The following is a 14444-nucleotide window of genomic DNA, read 5'->3' as shown; positions in this document are numbered from 1 at the left end:
GCTTCATCTTCGCGTTCGCGCGAGTCTCAAATCAAACAGTGATTGACAACTGGTCCAATGGTGTGGTGGGTGTCTGACAACTGGTCCAATGGTGTGGTGGGTGTCATGGTGTCTCTTTCCTCCTGTTTTAAAAACGCGCAACTACTGTGCTCGCTTCGTCTTCGCGTTCGCACGAGTCTCAAATCAAACAGTGATTGACAGCTCTCTGGTCCAATGGTGCGGTGGGCATTTTCAGGTTGACAGTAAATCTAGCTGGCCCAATAAGATTGGAGGGGGGGCACCAGGGGGGGGCAATCATATTCCAAGGGGGGGCGGTGCCACCCCATGCCCCCCTTCTAGACACGCCCCTGAATATTTCGACCCAAAGAAGGAGATTTTGGTTTCCTCACTCAGTGTGGGGACTCTGTTGTCTTTGTGAAGTCAAATGAAATACTCCAGCACGAGAGAGAAGAGAGGTACAGTAAAGCGTAAAGCTAGATTTAATTTTACTGACATGACTAATGCAAGTTTTTAAAATCTTTTTATTGTTGGTTTTTCAGGCTGCACAGATTGAAGCATTCAATGCATTTCTTTAAATGGTGTCAATGAATCAACCATATATATATATATATATATATATATATATATATATATATATATATATATATATATATATATATATATATATATATATATATTCACAATATATATAAAAAGGTGGTATTTCATCATGAAAAACAGAAACCATGACAAAAGTTACCACACAGCCAAATACAAGTTCAAGAGGTCATAAAGCCTGCATGTTAGAAGAAACCCTTTTTTATACCCAATATGTACATCTGAGGTACTGATATGAACTCTTTAGGTGTAAAGGTGTACTTTAAGAAAGTGTACTGCCCCGGCTAGGGACCTTTTATTACTGATAGTGTGGTCTATGTGCTTCTCGTAAGAATGGATTTGGGTATTTTATGGTTTCTTCATTTGAAAGTTTTTATTAAAAAAATATATAGTAACTGACGTTATTGTGGTTCACATTACTTAATGCATGAAAGTAACATTTTATTATTTTATATTTGATTTAATTTAAGTAATATGCAATTCAGACATTAATTCACTTTAGTGGTGGTCTTTAAACGTATTGTTAGAAATGTTTAGTATAAATTCTACATTGTATATTCAGGATTGTATATTTTGGATTAAACTAATGTCAAACTAAATGCCAAAATTAAATGTTTGTCTTAAAAATAAGTGAACTAAGATTAATTATGAATTCAGACCCATACAGTTTAGTGGCTTGTATAACATTATATTTCATAGTGGTTAGTACACATACAAGAATACACGGCTGTAGATGAATAATATTAACTGTGAATAAGTACTGTACAGCTACCATTGTTTGACAGGACAAAATACGATTATTAAAATATAACATTACAATCAGTTATTTCAAATGGCTGATTAGTAAATCAAAGACTTATTATTTATTTGTTGTTGATTCATCATGTTCAGACTTCTAATATAACAAAATAATTTGTAGACTCTCTGTATCATCTATATTGTTATATCACAGAGTTTCACTGATTCATAAACATAAAACCCAGGATAGAGAGGTTTAGTGAATGTGGTGTTGACTCTGTGGATGAGGGTCATTGTGTCAGAGACGCTGTAGAAGGACAGAGATCCTGAACTGTGATCCACATAAACTCCTATTCTAGAAGAACTGAACACTACAGGGAGTTTAGTCTCAATGTTATTGTGCCAGAATGAACAACTAGAGTCACAGCAGCGCAAACTCCAGGACTGATCATTACGTCCAAACACACACTCATGACCCCGTCCCTTCCTGCTGATGCTCTTATATGACACTGATATAAACACCACACCACTCCACTCAACCTCCCAGTAACAGCGTCCACTCACACTCTCACTACACAACACCTGAAAATAAACATTAAATCTGTCTGAATGATCAGGATACGACTGGACTGTGTTATTGAAAGTAATCACTCTGTTCCCCTCAGACAGACAGAGATATTTATATGCTGTGTTTGGATCTGCAGTGAAGTGATGATAATCTGATGGAGACAAATAAAAAACATAATTTGAATGTAAAATTGTACATTTAAACATTTAAATAATTAAAATAAAACTTCAAGTCTTATTTACAGTATTTTAGTTTTTGAGGACTGTCAATGTGTTAAGAAGTGAACAGAGATCATTTACAGTATAGACAGAATCTAATCTGGTTGTTTTACTGTTATTTTCATCATAATCCTGTTTTGTTATAATTTAATTTAAAGGGATAGTTCACTTTAAAATGAAAATTCTGTCATCATTTACTCATCTTCATGTTGTTCTAAACCTGTATGATTTTTTTCTGATGAACACAAAAGAAGATATTTTGAGAAATGATGGTAAACACACAGAAGTAAGTGACCATAGACTTCCACAGTAGGAAACAAATATTTTGAAAGTATTGTGATAAATGATGAAGAAAATATTTTGATAAATGATGGTAAGCACACAGTTGACGGTACCCATTAAATTCCATCATATTTTTTTATTCCTACTATGGAAGTCTATGGTCACTTACTTCTATGTTTTAACCATCATTTCTCAAAATATCTTCTTGTGTGTTCATCAGAAAAAAGAAATTCTTACAGGTTTAGAACAACATGAGGGTGAGTAAATGTTCATTTTAAAGTGAACTATCCCTTTAAGTGTAGAGAATTTTTGCGTATAGAAAAACTTAATGGCTTATAAAATTTGAATATTAAATAAGAAACTTGATTTATGAACTGCTATTTGATCTCACAGTTATGTATAATTGTGGGCGAGCAGAGTTATTTATTTTCTGTTTATTCTGCACATTCAGTTTGATTCATGATGAAGAAGATTTTTTAATTCAGAACTTAAATCAGAACTATATCTTTGGTGAACATGGTATTCATATTCAAATGTGTTTTGCAAGTATGCATGTCTCAAGCTTGTAAGCTAAAGACTAGCAGTCGTAAAGACTGCAATGTATGCAGGGTTTAAAATATGGTAACTGAGAACAGAGCTAAAAATGCATAGGCTGACATTTGGAAGGAATGAAGTTACCACACCTGTCAAACATAAAAACATGCTAAAAACAACTACATGGGAGGGGTTTCAACTTTTAGAGAACTGTATATTAGGTTGAATTCTGAAAAAGACTCTTTAGTTGCTTGGCCACCAACTCGGCCTTATTGTTGTATGCAGGGTGCGATTTGCCGGGGGGGATGCGTGGGATTTCCCCCTTTCTGGTCAATGTATCCCTGCCTCTGCTTAATTATTTTTATCCCCGGCGGGGATAAATTTATCCCCCTCTCAAAGTGATCAGTGCTACTACACTAGTGGCGGGACGGATCACAAAACTTATCAAGAATCCGTGGTTTGATTAAAGTAAGTTTTATTTTAAAATACGCTACTTTGGCTTGCTCTGATATAGATGCCGCGCAGCCTCTCTGTATTCACCACTCTGCGAGGCACATGGGAGTTTTCCTTACACAAACATGTTCTCAGGGCAGAAAGAAATATGATTGGTTCACAAAAATGACCAATGAAAATGCAGAGGAGGCGGGTTCAACATTCGAAAAAAGCGCATTTTTGAGTGAGCGTCAGTTAGCAGCACTGGAGTGAGAGGATTACGTGATTACCGTATACATTTTTCAAAAGGTAAGATTTTTTATTTATGTATTTGGTAACCTTGATTTGATATTTTGAGATAAGTTAAGTAAAAATTACATAAATAGTAAGCTAACAGTCAGTAGCACGTTAGCATTATCTTATTTAGCACCAAAAAGACGTGTAAAAAGACATGATTACACATTCTTCAATGGTACGATTTTTTTATTTATGTATTTGGTAACCTTGATTTGATATTTTGAGATAAGTTAAGTAAAAAATACATAAATAGTAAGCTAACAGTCGGTAGCACGTTAGCATTATCTTATTTAGCACCAAAAAGACGTGTAAAAAGACATGATTACACATTCTTCAAAGGAACAATTGTTTTATTTGGTACCCTTGATTTGACATTCTGAGATAATTTAAGTAAAAAATACATAAATAGTAAGCTAACAGTCGTTAGCATGTTAGCATTATCTTATTTAGCACCAACTTGGATGTCGAGCGTTGATCTAAAACTTTTAATCAATGTTTTTGTGTCAGAAAACTGACTAAATACATGATCTGTGGGGTGTTTAAAAGTAAGTTGCTGCAGAGCCACTATTTTGCTTGTATTAATCACAGCTTCTGGTATGTTTGGTGGCGTTAGGTTATGTTGCTGCTCTTAGGGCAGGAAAACTGTGCTGTATTAATCTGAATGTCTGGTGTCCGTGGCGTTAGGTTATGTTGCTGCTCTTAGGGCAGGAAAACTGTGCTGTATTAATCTGAATGTCTGGTGTTCGTGGCTTTAGGTTATGTTGCTGCTCTTAGGGCAGGAAAACTGTGCTGTATTAATCTGAATGTCTGGTGGTCGTGGCGTTAGGGTATGTTGCTGCTCTTAGGGCAGGAAAACTGTGCTGTATTAATCTGAATGTCTGGTGTTCGTGGCGTTAGGGTATGTTGCTGCTCTTAGGGCAGGAAAACTGTGCTGTATCATCAATCTGAATGTCTGGTGTTCGTGGCGTTAGGGTATGTTGCTGCTCTTAGGGCAGGAAAACTGTGCTGTATCAATCTGAATGTCTGGTGTCCGTGGCGTTAGGTTATGTTGCTGCTCTTAGGGCAGGAAAACTGTGCTGTATCAATCTGAATGTCTGGTGTCCGTGGCGTTAGGTTATGTTGCTGCTCTTAGGGCAGGAAAACTTTGCTGTATTAATCTGAATGTCTGGTGTTTGTGGCGTTAGGTTATGTTGCGGCTCTTAGGGCAGGAAAACTGTGCTGTATTAATCTGAATATCTGGTGTTCGTGGCGTTAGGTTATGTTGCTGCTCTTAGGGCAGGAAAACTGTGCTGTATTTATCTGAATGTCTGGTGTCAGTGGCGTTAGGTTATGTTGCTGCTCTTAGGGCAGGAAAACTGTGCTGTATTAATCTGAATGTCTGGTGTTCATGGCGTTAGGTTATGTTGCTGCTCTTAGGGCAGGAAAACTGCTGTATCATCAATCTGAATGTCTGGTGTTTGTGGCATTAGGTTATGTTGCTGCTCTTAGGGCAGGAAAACTGTGCTGTATTAATCTGAACGTCTGGTGTCGGTGGCGTTAGGTTATGTTGCTGCTCTTAGGGCAGGAAAACTGTGCTCTATTAATCGAAACGTCTGGTGTCGGTGGTGTTAGGTTATGTTGCTGCTCTTAGGGCAGGAAAACTGTGCTCTATTAATCGAAACGTCTGGTGTTCGTGGCGTTAGGTTATGTTGCTGCTCTTAGGGCAGGAAAACTGTGCTCTATTAATCTAAACGTCTGGTGTCGGTGGCGTTAGGTTATGATGCTGCTCTTAGGGCAGGAAAACTGTGCTGTATTAATCTGAATGTCTGGTGTCAGTGGCGGTAGATTATGTTGCTGCTCTTAGGGCAGGAAAACTGTGCTGTATCATCAATCTGAATGTCTGGTTTTTGTGGCGTTAGGGTATGTTGCTGCTCTTAGGGCAGGAAAACTGTGCTGTATTAATCTGAATGTCTGGTGTCAGTGGCGTTAGATTATGTTGCTGCTCTTAGGGCAGGAAAACTGTGCTGTATCATCAATCTGAATGCCTGGTGTTTGTGGCGTTAGGTTATGTTGCTGCTCTTAGGGCAGGAAAACTGTGCTGTATTAATCTGAATGTCTGGTGTTCATGGCGTTAGGTTATGTTGCTGCTCTTAGGGCAGGAAAACTGCTGTATCATCAATCTGAATGTCTGGTGTTTGTGGCGTTAGGTTATGTTGCTGCTCTTAGGGCAGGAAAACTGTGCTCTATTAATCGAAACGTCTGGTGTCGGTGGTGTTAGGTTATGTTGCTGCTCTTAGGGCAGGAAAACTGTGCTGTATTAATCTAAACGTCTGGTGTCGGTGGCGTTAGGTTATGATGCTGCTCTTAGGGCAGGAAAACTGTGCTGTATTAATCTGAATGTCTGGTGTTTGTGGCGTTAGGTTATGTTGCTGCTCTTAGGGCAGGAAAACTGTGCTCTATTAATCGAAACGTCTGGTGTCGGTGGTGTTAGGTTATGTTGCTGCTTTTAGGGCAGGAAAACTGTGCTGTATTAATCTAAACGTCTGGTGTCGGTGGCGTTAGGTTATGATGCTGCTCTTAGGGCAGGAAAACTGTGCTGTATTAATCTGAATGTCTGGTGTTCATGGCGTTAGGTTATGTTGCTGCTCTTAGGGCAGGAAAACTGCTGTATCATCAATCTGAATGTCTGGTGTTTGTGGCTTTAGGTTATGTTGCTGCTCTTAGGGCAGGAAAACTGTGCTGTATTAATCTGAATGTCTGGTGTTTGTGGCGTTAGGTTATGTTGCTGCTCTTAGGGCAGGAAAACTGTGCTCTATTAATCGAAACGTCTGGTGTCGGTGGTGTTAGGTTATGTTGCTGCTTTTAGGGCAGGAAAACTGTGCTGTATTAATCTAAACGTCTGGTGTCGGTGGCGTTAGGTTATGATGCTGCTCTTAGGGCAGGAAAACTGTGCTGTATTAATCTAAACGTCTGGTGTTCGTGGCGTTAGGGTATGTTGCTGCTCTTAGGGCAGGAAAACTGTGCTGTATTAATCTGAATGTCTGGTGTTCATGGCGTTAGGTTATGTTGCTGCTCTTAGGGCAGGAAAACTGTGCTGTATTAATCTGAATGTCTGGTGTTCATTGCGTTAGGTTATGTTGCTGCTCTTAGGGCAGGAAAACTGCTGTATCATCAATCTGAATGTCTGGTGTTTGTGGCGTTAGGTTATGTTGCTGCTCTTAGGGCAGGAAAACTGTGCTCTATTAATCGAAACGTCTGGTGTCGGTGGTGTTAGGTTATGTTGCTGCTCTTAGGGCAGGAAAACTGTGCTGTATTAATCTAAACGTCTGGTGTCGGTGGCGTTAGGTTATGATGCTGCTCTTAGGGCAGGAAAACTGTGCTGTATTAATCTGAATGTCTGGTGTTCGTGGCGTTAGGGTATGTTGCTGCTCTTAGGGCAGGAAAACTGTGCTGTATTAATCTGAATGTCTGGTGTTCATGGCGTTAGGTTATGTTGCTGCTCTTAGGGCAGGAAAACTGCTGTATCATCAATCTGAATGTCTGGTGTTTGTGGCGTTAGGTTATGTTGCTGCTCTTAGGGCAGGAAAACTGTGCTGTATTAATCTGAATGTCTGGTGTCCGTGGCGTTAGGTTATGTTGCTGCTCTTAGGGCAGGAAAACTGTGCTGTATTAATCTAAACGTCTGGTGTCGGTGGCGTTAGGTTATGATGCTGCTCTTAGGGCAGGAAAACTGTGCTGTATTAATCTGAATGTCTGGTGTTCGTGGCGTTAGGGTATGTTGCTGCTCTTAGGGCAGGAAAACTGTGCTGTATTAATCTGAATGTCTGGTGTTTGTGGCGTTAGGTTATGTTGCTGCTCATAGGGCAGGAAAACTGTGCTGTATTAATCTGAATGTCTGGTGTCCGTGGCGTTAGGTTATGTTGCTGCTCTTAGGGCAGGAAAACTGTGCTGTATTAATCTGAATGTCTGGTGTTCGTGGCTTTAGGTTATGTTGCTGCTCTTAGGGCAGGAAAACTGTGCTGTATTAATCTGAATGTCTGGTGGTCGTGGCGTTAGGGTATGTTGCTGCTCTTAGGGCAGGAAAACTGTGCTGTATTAATCTGAATGTCTGGTGTTCGTGGCGTTAGGGTATGTTGCTGCTCTTAGGGCAGGAAAACTGTGCTGTATCATCAATCTGAATGTCTGGTGTTCGTGGCGTTAGGGTATGTTGCTGCTCTTAGGGCAGGAAAACTGTGCTGTATCAATCTGAATGTCTGGTGTCCGTGGCGTTAGGTTATGTTGCTGCTCTTAGGGCAGGAAAACTGTGCTGTATCAATCTGAATGTCTGGTGTCCGTGGCGTTAGGTTATGTTGCTGCTCTTAGGGCAGGAAAACTTTGCTGTATTAATCTGAATGTCTGGTGTTTGTGGCGTTAGGTTATGTTGCGGCTCTTAGGGCAGGAAAACTGTGCTGTATTAATCTGAATATCTGGTGTTCGTGGCGTTAGGTTATGTTGCTGCTCTTAGGGCAGGAAAACTGTGCTGTATTTATCTGAATGTCTGGTGTCAGTGGCGTTAGGTTATGTTGCTGCTCTTAGGGCAGGAAAACTGTGCTGTATTAATCTGAATGTCTGGTGTTCATGGCGTTAGGTTATGTTGCTGCTCTTAGGGCAGGAAAACTGCTGTATCATCAATCTGAATGTCTGGTGTTTGTGGCATTAGGTTATGTTGCTGCTCTTAGGGCAGGAAAACTGTGCTGTATTAATCTGAACGTCTGGTGTCGGTGGCGTTAGGTTATGTTGCTGCTCTTAGGGCAGGAAAACTGTGCTCTATTAATCGAAACGTCTGGTGTCGGTGGTGTTAGGTTATGTTGCTGCTCTTAGGGCAGGAAAACTGCTCTATTAATCGAAACGTCTGGTGTTCGTGGCGTTAGGTTATGTTGCTGCTCTTAGGGCAGGAAAACTGTGCTCTATTAATCTAAACGTCTGGTGTCGGTGGCGTTAGGTTATGATGCTGCTCTTAGGGCAGGAAAACTGTGCTGTATTAATCTGAATGTCTGGTGTCAGTGGCGGTAGATTATGTTGCTGCTCTTAGGGCAGGAAAACTGTGCTGTATCATCAATCTGAATGTCTGGTTTTTGTGGCGTTAGGGTATGTTGCTGCTCTTAGGGCAGGAAAACTGTGCTGTATTAATCTGAATGTCTGGTGTCAGTGGCGTTAGATTATGTTGCTGCTCTTAGGGCAGGAAAACTGTGCTGTATCATCAATCTGAATGCCTGGTGTTTGTGGCGTTAGGTTATGTTGCTGCTCTTAGGGCAGGAAAACTGTGCTGTATTAATCTGAATGTCTGGTGTTCATGGCGTTAGGTTATGTTGCTGCTCTTAGGGCAGGAAAACTGCTGTATCATCAATCTGAATGTCTGGTGTTTGTGGCGTTAGGTTATGTTGCTGCTCTTAGGGCAGGAAAACTGTGCTCTATTAATCGAAACGTCTGGTGTCGGTGGTGTTAGGTTATGTTGCTGCTCTTAGGGCAGGAAAACTGTGCTGTATTAATCTAAACGTCTGGTGTCGGTGGCGTTAGGTTATGATGCTGCTCTTAGGGCAGGAAAACTGTGCTGTATTAATCTGAATGTCTGGTGTTTGTGGCGTTAGGTTATGTTGCTGCTCTTAGGGCAGGAAAACTGTGCTCTATTAATCGAAACGTCTGGTGTCGGTGGTGTTAGGTTATGTTGCTGCTTTTAGGGCAGGAAAACTGTGCTGTATTAATCTAAACGTCTGGTGTCGGTGGCGTTAGGTTATGATGCTGCTCTTAGGGCAGGAAAACTGTGCTGTATTAATCTGAATGTCTGGTGTTTGTGGCTTTAGGTTATGTTGCTGCTCTTAGGGCAGGAAAACTGTGCTGTATTAATCTAAACGTCTGGTGTCGGTGGCGTTAGGTTATGATGCTGCTCTTAGGGCAGGAAAACTGTGCTGTATTAATCTGAATGTCTGGTGTTTGTGGCTTTAGGTTATGTTGCTGCTCTTAGGGCAGGAAAACTGTGCTCTATTAATCGAAACGTCTGGTGTCGGTGGTGTTAGGTTATGTTGCTGCTTTTAGGGCAGGAAAACTGTGCTGTATTAATCTAAACGTCTGGTGTCGGTGGCGTTAGGTTATGATGCTGCTCTTAGGGCAGGAAAACTGTGCTGTATTAATCTAAACGTCTGGTGTTCGTGGCGTTAGGGTATGTTGCTGCTCTTAGGGCAGGAAAACTGTGCTGTATTAATCTGAATGTCTGGTGTTCATGGCGTTAGGTTATGTTGCTGCTCTTAGGGCAGGAAAACTGTGCTGTATTAATCTGAATGTCTGGTGTTCATTGCGTTAGGTTATGTTGCTGCTCTTAGGGCAGGAAAACTGCTGTATCATCAATCTGAATGTCTGGTGTTTGTGGCGTTAGGTTATGTTGCTGCTCTTAGGGCAGGAAAACTGTGCTCTATTAATCGAAACGTCTGGTGTCGGTGGTGTTAGGTTATGTTGCTGCTCTTAGGGCAGGAAAACTGTGCTGTATTAATCTAAACGTCTGGTGTCGGTGGCGTTAGGTTATGATGCTGCTCTTAGGGCAGGAAAACTGTGCTGTATTAATCTGAATGTCTGGTGTTCGTGGCGTTAGGGTATGTTGCTGCTCTTAGGGCAGGAAAACTGTGCTGTATTAATCTGAATGTCTGGTGTTCATGGCGTTAGGTTATGTTGCTGCTCTTAGGGCAGGAAAACTGCTGTATCATCAATCTGAATGTCTGGTGTTTGTGGCGTTAGGTTATGTTGCTGCTCTTAGGGCAGGAAAACTGTGCTGTATTAATCTGAATGTCTGGTGTCCGTGGCGTTAGGTTATGTTGCTGCTCTTAGGGCAGGAAAACTGTGCTGTATTAATCTAAACGTCTGGTGTCGGTGGCGTTAGGTTATGATGCTGCTCTTAGGGCAGGAAAACTGTGCTGTATTAATCTGAATGTCTGGTGTTCGTGGCGTTAGGGTATGTTGCTGCTCTTAGGGCAGGAAAACTGTGCTGTATTAATCTGAATGTCTGGTGTTTGTGGCGTTAGGTTATGTTGCTGCTCATAGGGCAGGAAAACTGTGCTGTATTAATCTGAATGTCTGGTGTCCGTGGCGTTAGGTTATGTTGCTGCTCTTAGGGCAGGAAAACTGTGCTGTATTAATCTGAATGTCTGGTGTTCGTGGCTTTAGGTTATGTTGCTGCTCTTAGGGCAGGAAAACTGTGCTGTATTAATCTGAATGTCTGGTGGTCGTGGCGTTAGGGTATGTTGCTGCTCTTAGGGCAGGAAAACTGTGCTGTATTAATCTGAATGTCTGGTGTTCGTGGCGTTAGGGTATGTTGCTGCTCTTAGGGCAGGAAAACTGTGCTGTATCATCAATCTGAATGTCTGGTGTTCGTGGCGTTAGGGTATGTTGCTGCTCTTAGGGCAGGAAAACTGTGCTGTATCAATCTGAATGTCTGGTGTCCGTGGCGTTAGGTTATGTTGCTGCTCTTAGGGCAGGAAAACTGTGCTGTATCAATCTGAATGTCTGGTGTCCGTGGCGTTAGGTTATGTTGCTGCTCTTAGGGCAGGAAAACTTTGCTGTATTAATCTGAATGTCTGGTGTTTGTGGCGTTAGGTTATGTTGCGGCTCTTAGGGCAGGAAAACTGTGCTGTATTAATCTGAATATCTGGTGTTCGTGGCGTTAGGTTATGTTGCTGCTCTTAGGGCAGGAAAACTGTGCTGTATTTATCTGAATGTCTGGTGTCAGTGGCGTTAGGTTATGTTGCTGCTCTTAGGGCAGGAAAACTGTGCTGTATTAATCTGAATGTCTGGTGTTCATGGCGTTAGGTTATGTTGCTGCTCTTAGGGCAGGAAAACTGCTGTATCATCAATCTGAATGTCTGGTGTTTGTGGCATTAGGTTATGTTGCTGCTCTTAGGGCAGGAAAACTGTGCTGTATTAATCTGAACGTCTGGTGTCGGTGGCGTTAGGTTATGTTGCTGCTCTTAGGGCAGGAAAACTGTGCTCTATTAATCGAAACGTCTGGTGTCGGTGGTGTTAGGTTATGTTGCTGCTCTTAGGGCAGGAAAACTGCTCTATTAATCGAAACGTCTGGTGTTCGTGGCGTTAGGTTATGTTGCTGCTCTTAGGGCAGGAAAACTGTGCTCTATTAATCTAAACGTCTGGTGTCGGTGGCGTTAGGTTATGATGCTGCTCTTAGGGCAGGAAAACTGTGCTGTATTAATCTGAATGTCTGGTGTCAGTGGCGGTAGATTATGTTGCTGCTCTTAGGGCAGGAAAACTGTGCTGTATCATCAATCTGAATGTCTGGTTTTTGTGGCGTTAGGGTATGTTGCTGCTCTTAGGGCAGGAAAACTGTGCTGTATTAATCTGAATGTCTGGTGTCAGTGGCGTTAGATTATGTTGCTGCTCTTAGGGCAGGAAAACTGTGCTGTATCATCAATCTGAATGCCTGGTGTTTGTGGCGTTAGGTTATGTTGCTGCTCTTAGGGCAGGAAAACTGTGCTGTATTAATCTGAATGTCTGGTGTTCATGGCGTTAGGTTATGTTGCTGCTCTTAGGGCAGGAAAACTGCTGTATCATCAATCTGAATGTCTGGTGTTTGTGGCGTTAGGTTATGTTGCTGCTCTTAGGGCAGGAAAACTGTGCTCTATTAATCGAAACGTCTGGTGTCGGTGGTGTTAGGTTATGTTGCTGCTCTTAGGGCAGGAAAACTGTGCTGTATTAATCTAAACGTCTGGTGTCGGTGGCGTTAGGTTATGATGCTGCTCTTAGGGCAGGAAAACTGTGCTGTATTAATCTGAATGTCTGGTGTTTGTGGCGTTAGGTTATGTTGCTGCTCTTAGGGCAGGAAAACTGTGCTCTATTAATCGAAACGTCTGGTGTCGGTGGTGTTAGGTTATGTTGCTGCTTTTAGGGCAGGAAAACTGTGCTGTATTAATCTAAACGTCTGGTGTCGGTGGCGTTAGGTTATGATGCTGCTCTTAGGGCAGGAAAACTGTGCTGTATTAATCTGAATGTCTGGTGTTTGTGGCTTTAGGTTATGTTGCTGCTCTTAGGGCAGGAAAACTGTGCTGTATTAATCTAAACGTCTGGTGTCGGTGGCGTTAGGTTATGATGCTGCTCTTAGGGCAGGAAAACTGTGCTGTATTAATCTGAATGTCTGGTGTTTGTGGCTTTAGGTTATGTTGCTGCTCTTAGGGCAGGAAAACTGTGCTGTATTAATCTGAATGTCTGGTGTTTGTGGCGTTAGGTTATGTTGCTGCTCTTAGGGCAGGAAAACTGTGCTCTATTAATCGAAACGTCTGGTGTCGGTGGTGTTAGGTTATGTTGCTGCTTTTAGGGCAGGAAAACTGTGCTGTATTAATCTAAACGTCTGGTGTCGGTGGCGTTAGGTTATGATGCTGCTCTTAGGGCAGGAAAACTGTGCTGTATTAATCTAAACGTCTGGTGTTCGTGGCGTTAGGGTATGTTGCTGCTCTTAGGGCAGGAAAACTGTGCTGTATTAATCTGAATGTCTGGTGTTCATGGCGTTAGGTTATGTTGCTGCTCTTAGGGCAGGAAAACTGTGCTGTATTAATCTGAATGTCTGGTGTTCATTGCGTTAGGTTATGTTGCTGCTCTTAGGGCAGGAAAACTGCTGTATCATCAATCTGAATGTCTGGTGTTTGTGGCGTTAGGTTATGTTGCTGCTCTTAGGGCAGGAAAACTGTGCTCTATTAATCGAAACGTCTGGTGTCGGTGGTGTTAGGTTATGTTGCTGCTCTTAGGGCAGGAAAACTGTGCTGTATTAATCTAAACGTCTGGTGTCGGTGGCGTTAGGTTATGATGCTGCTCTTAGGGCAGGAAAACTGTGCTGTATTAATCTGAATGTCTGGTGTTCGTGGCGTTAGGGTATGTTGCTGCTCTTAGGGCAGGAAAACTGTGCTGTATTAATCTGAATGTCTGGTGTTCATGGCGTTAGGTTATGTTGCTGCTCTTAGGGCAGGAAAACTGCTGTATCATCAATCTGAATGTCTGGTGTTTGTGGCGTTAGGTTATGTTGCTGCTCTTAGGGCAGGAAAACTGTGCTGTATTAATCTGAATGTCTGGTGTCCGTGGCGTTAGGTTATGTTGCTGCTCTTAGGGCAGGAAAACTGTGCTGTATTAATCTAAACGTCTGGTGTCGGTGGCGTTAGGTTATGATGCTGCTCTTAGGGCAGGAAAACTGTGCTGTATTAATCTGAATGTCTGGTGTTCGTGGCGTTAGGGTATGTTGCTGCTCTTAGGGCAGGAAAACTGTGCTGTATTAATCTGAATGTCTGGTGTTTGTGGCGTTAGGTTATGTTGCTGCTCATAGGGCAGGAAAACTGTGCTGTATTAATCTGAATGTCTGGTGTCTGTGGTGTTAGGTTATGTTGCTGCTCTTAGGGCAGGAAAACTGTGCTGTATTAATCTAAACGTCTGGTGTCGGTGGTGTTAGGTTATGTTGCTGCTCTTAGGGCAGGAAAACTGTGGTGTATTAATCTAAACGTCTGGTGTCAGTGGCGTTAGGTTATGTTGCTGCTCTTAGGGCAGGAAAACTGTGCTGTATTAATCTAAACGTCTGGTGTTGGTGGCGTTAGGTTATGTTGCTGCTCTTAGGGCAGGAAAACTGTGCTGTATTAAGGCTTGTTGGACTTCATGCGGCGCTGTAAGAACTGACAGCCGGGTGACGTCAAAGTACCGCGAGAACGATTAGAAAAATAATACGAAGTCTAATTTCATCTCGCTCTCAATTAATCTCAATGTCTGGTGTCGGTGGCAATATGTTG

The 14444-nt window shown here is 42.1% G+C and overlaps 1 protein-coding gene across 1 annotated transcript in view; it reads right to left on the bottom strand.

Annotated features, from left to right (window-relative positions):
• Positions 1-688: 688 nt before the first annotated feature.
• Positions 689-14444, bottom strand: part of LOC129443119 (tripartite motif-containing protein 16-like) — a 56303-nt gene continuing 42547 nt past the window's right edge. Inside the window, exon 6 of the mRNA XM_073864510.1 lies at positions 689-2054. Coding sequence (XP_073720611.1) covers positions 1531-2054 — 524 coding nt within the window. The 3' untranslated portion in view covers positions 689-1530. The remainder of the gene's footprint in view (positions 2055-14444) is intronic.

The sequence above is a fragment of the Misgurnus anguillicaudatus genome, unplaced genomic scaffold, assembly GCF_027580225.2.
Source record: "Misgurnus anguillicaudatus unplaced genomic scaffold, ASM2758022v2 HiC_scaffold_26, whole genome shotgun sequence".
NCBI classification, from domain to species: Eukaryota; Metazoa; Chordata; class Actinopteri; order Cypriniformes; family Cobitidae; genus Misgurnus; species Misgurnus anguillicaudatus.
This window is presented reverse-complemented; position numbering and strand designations above follow the sequence as displayed.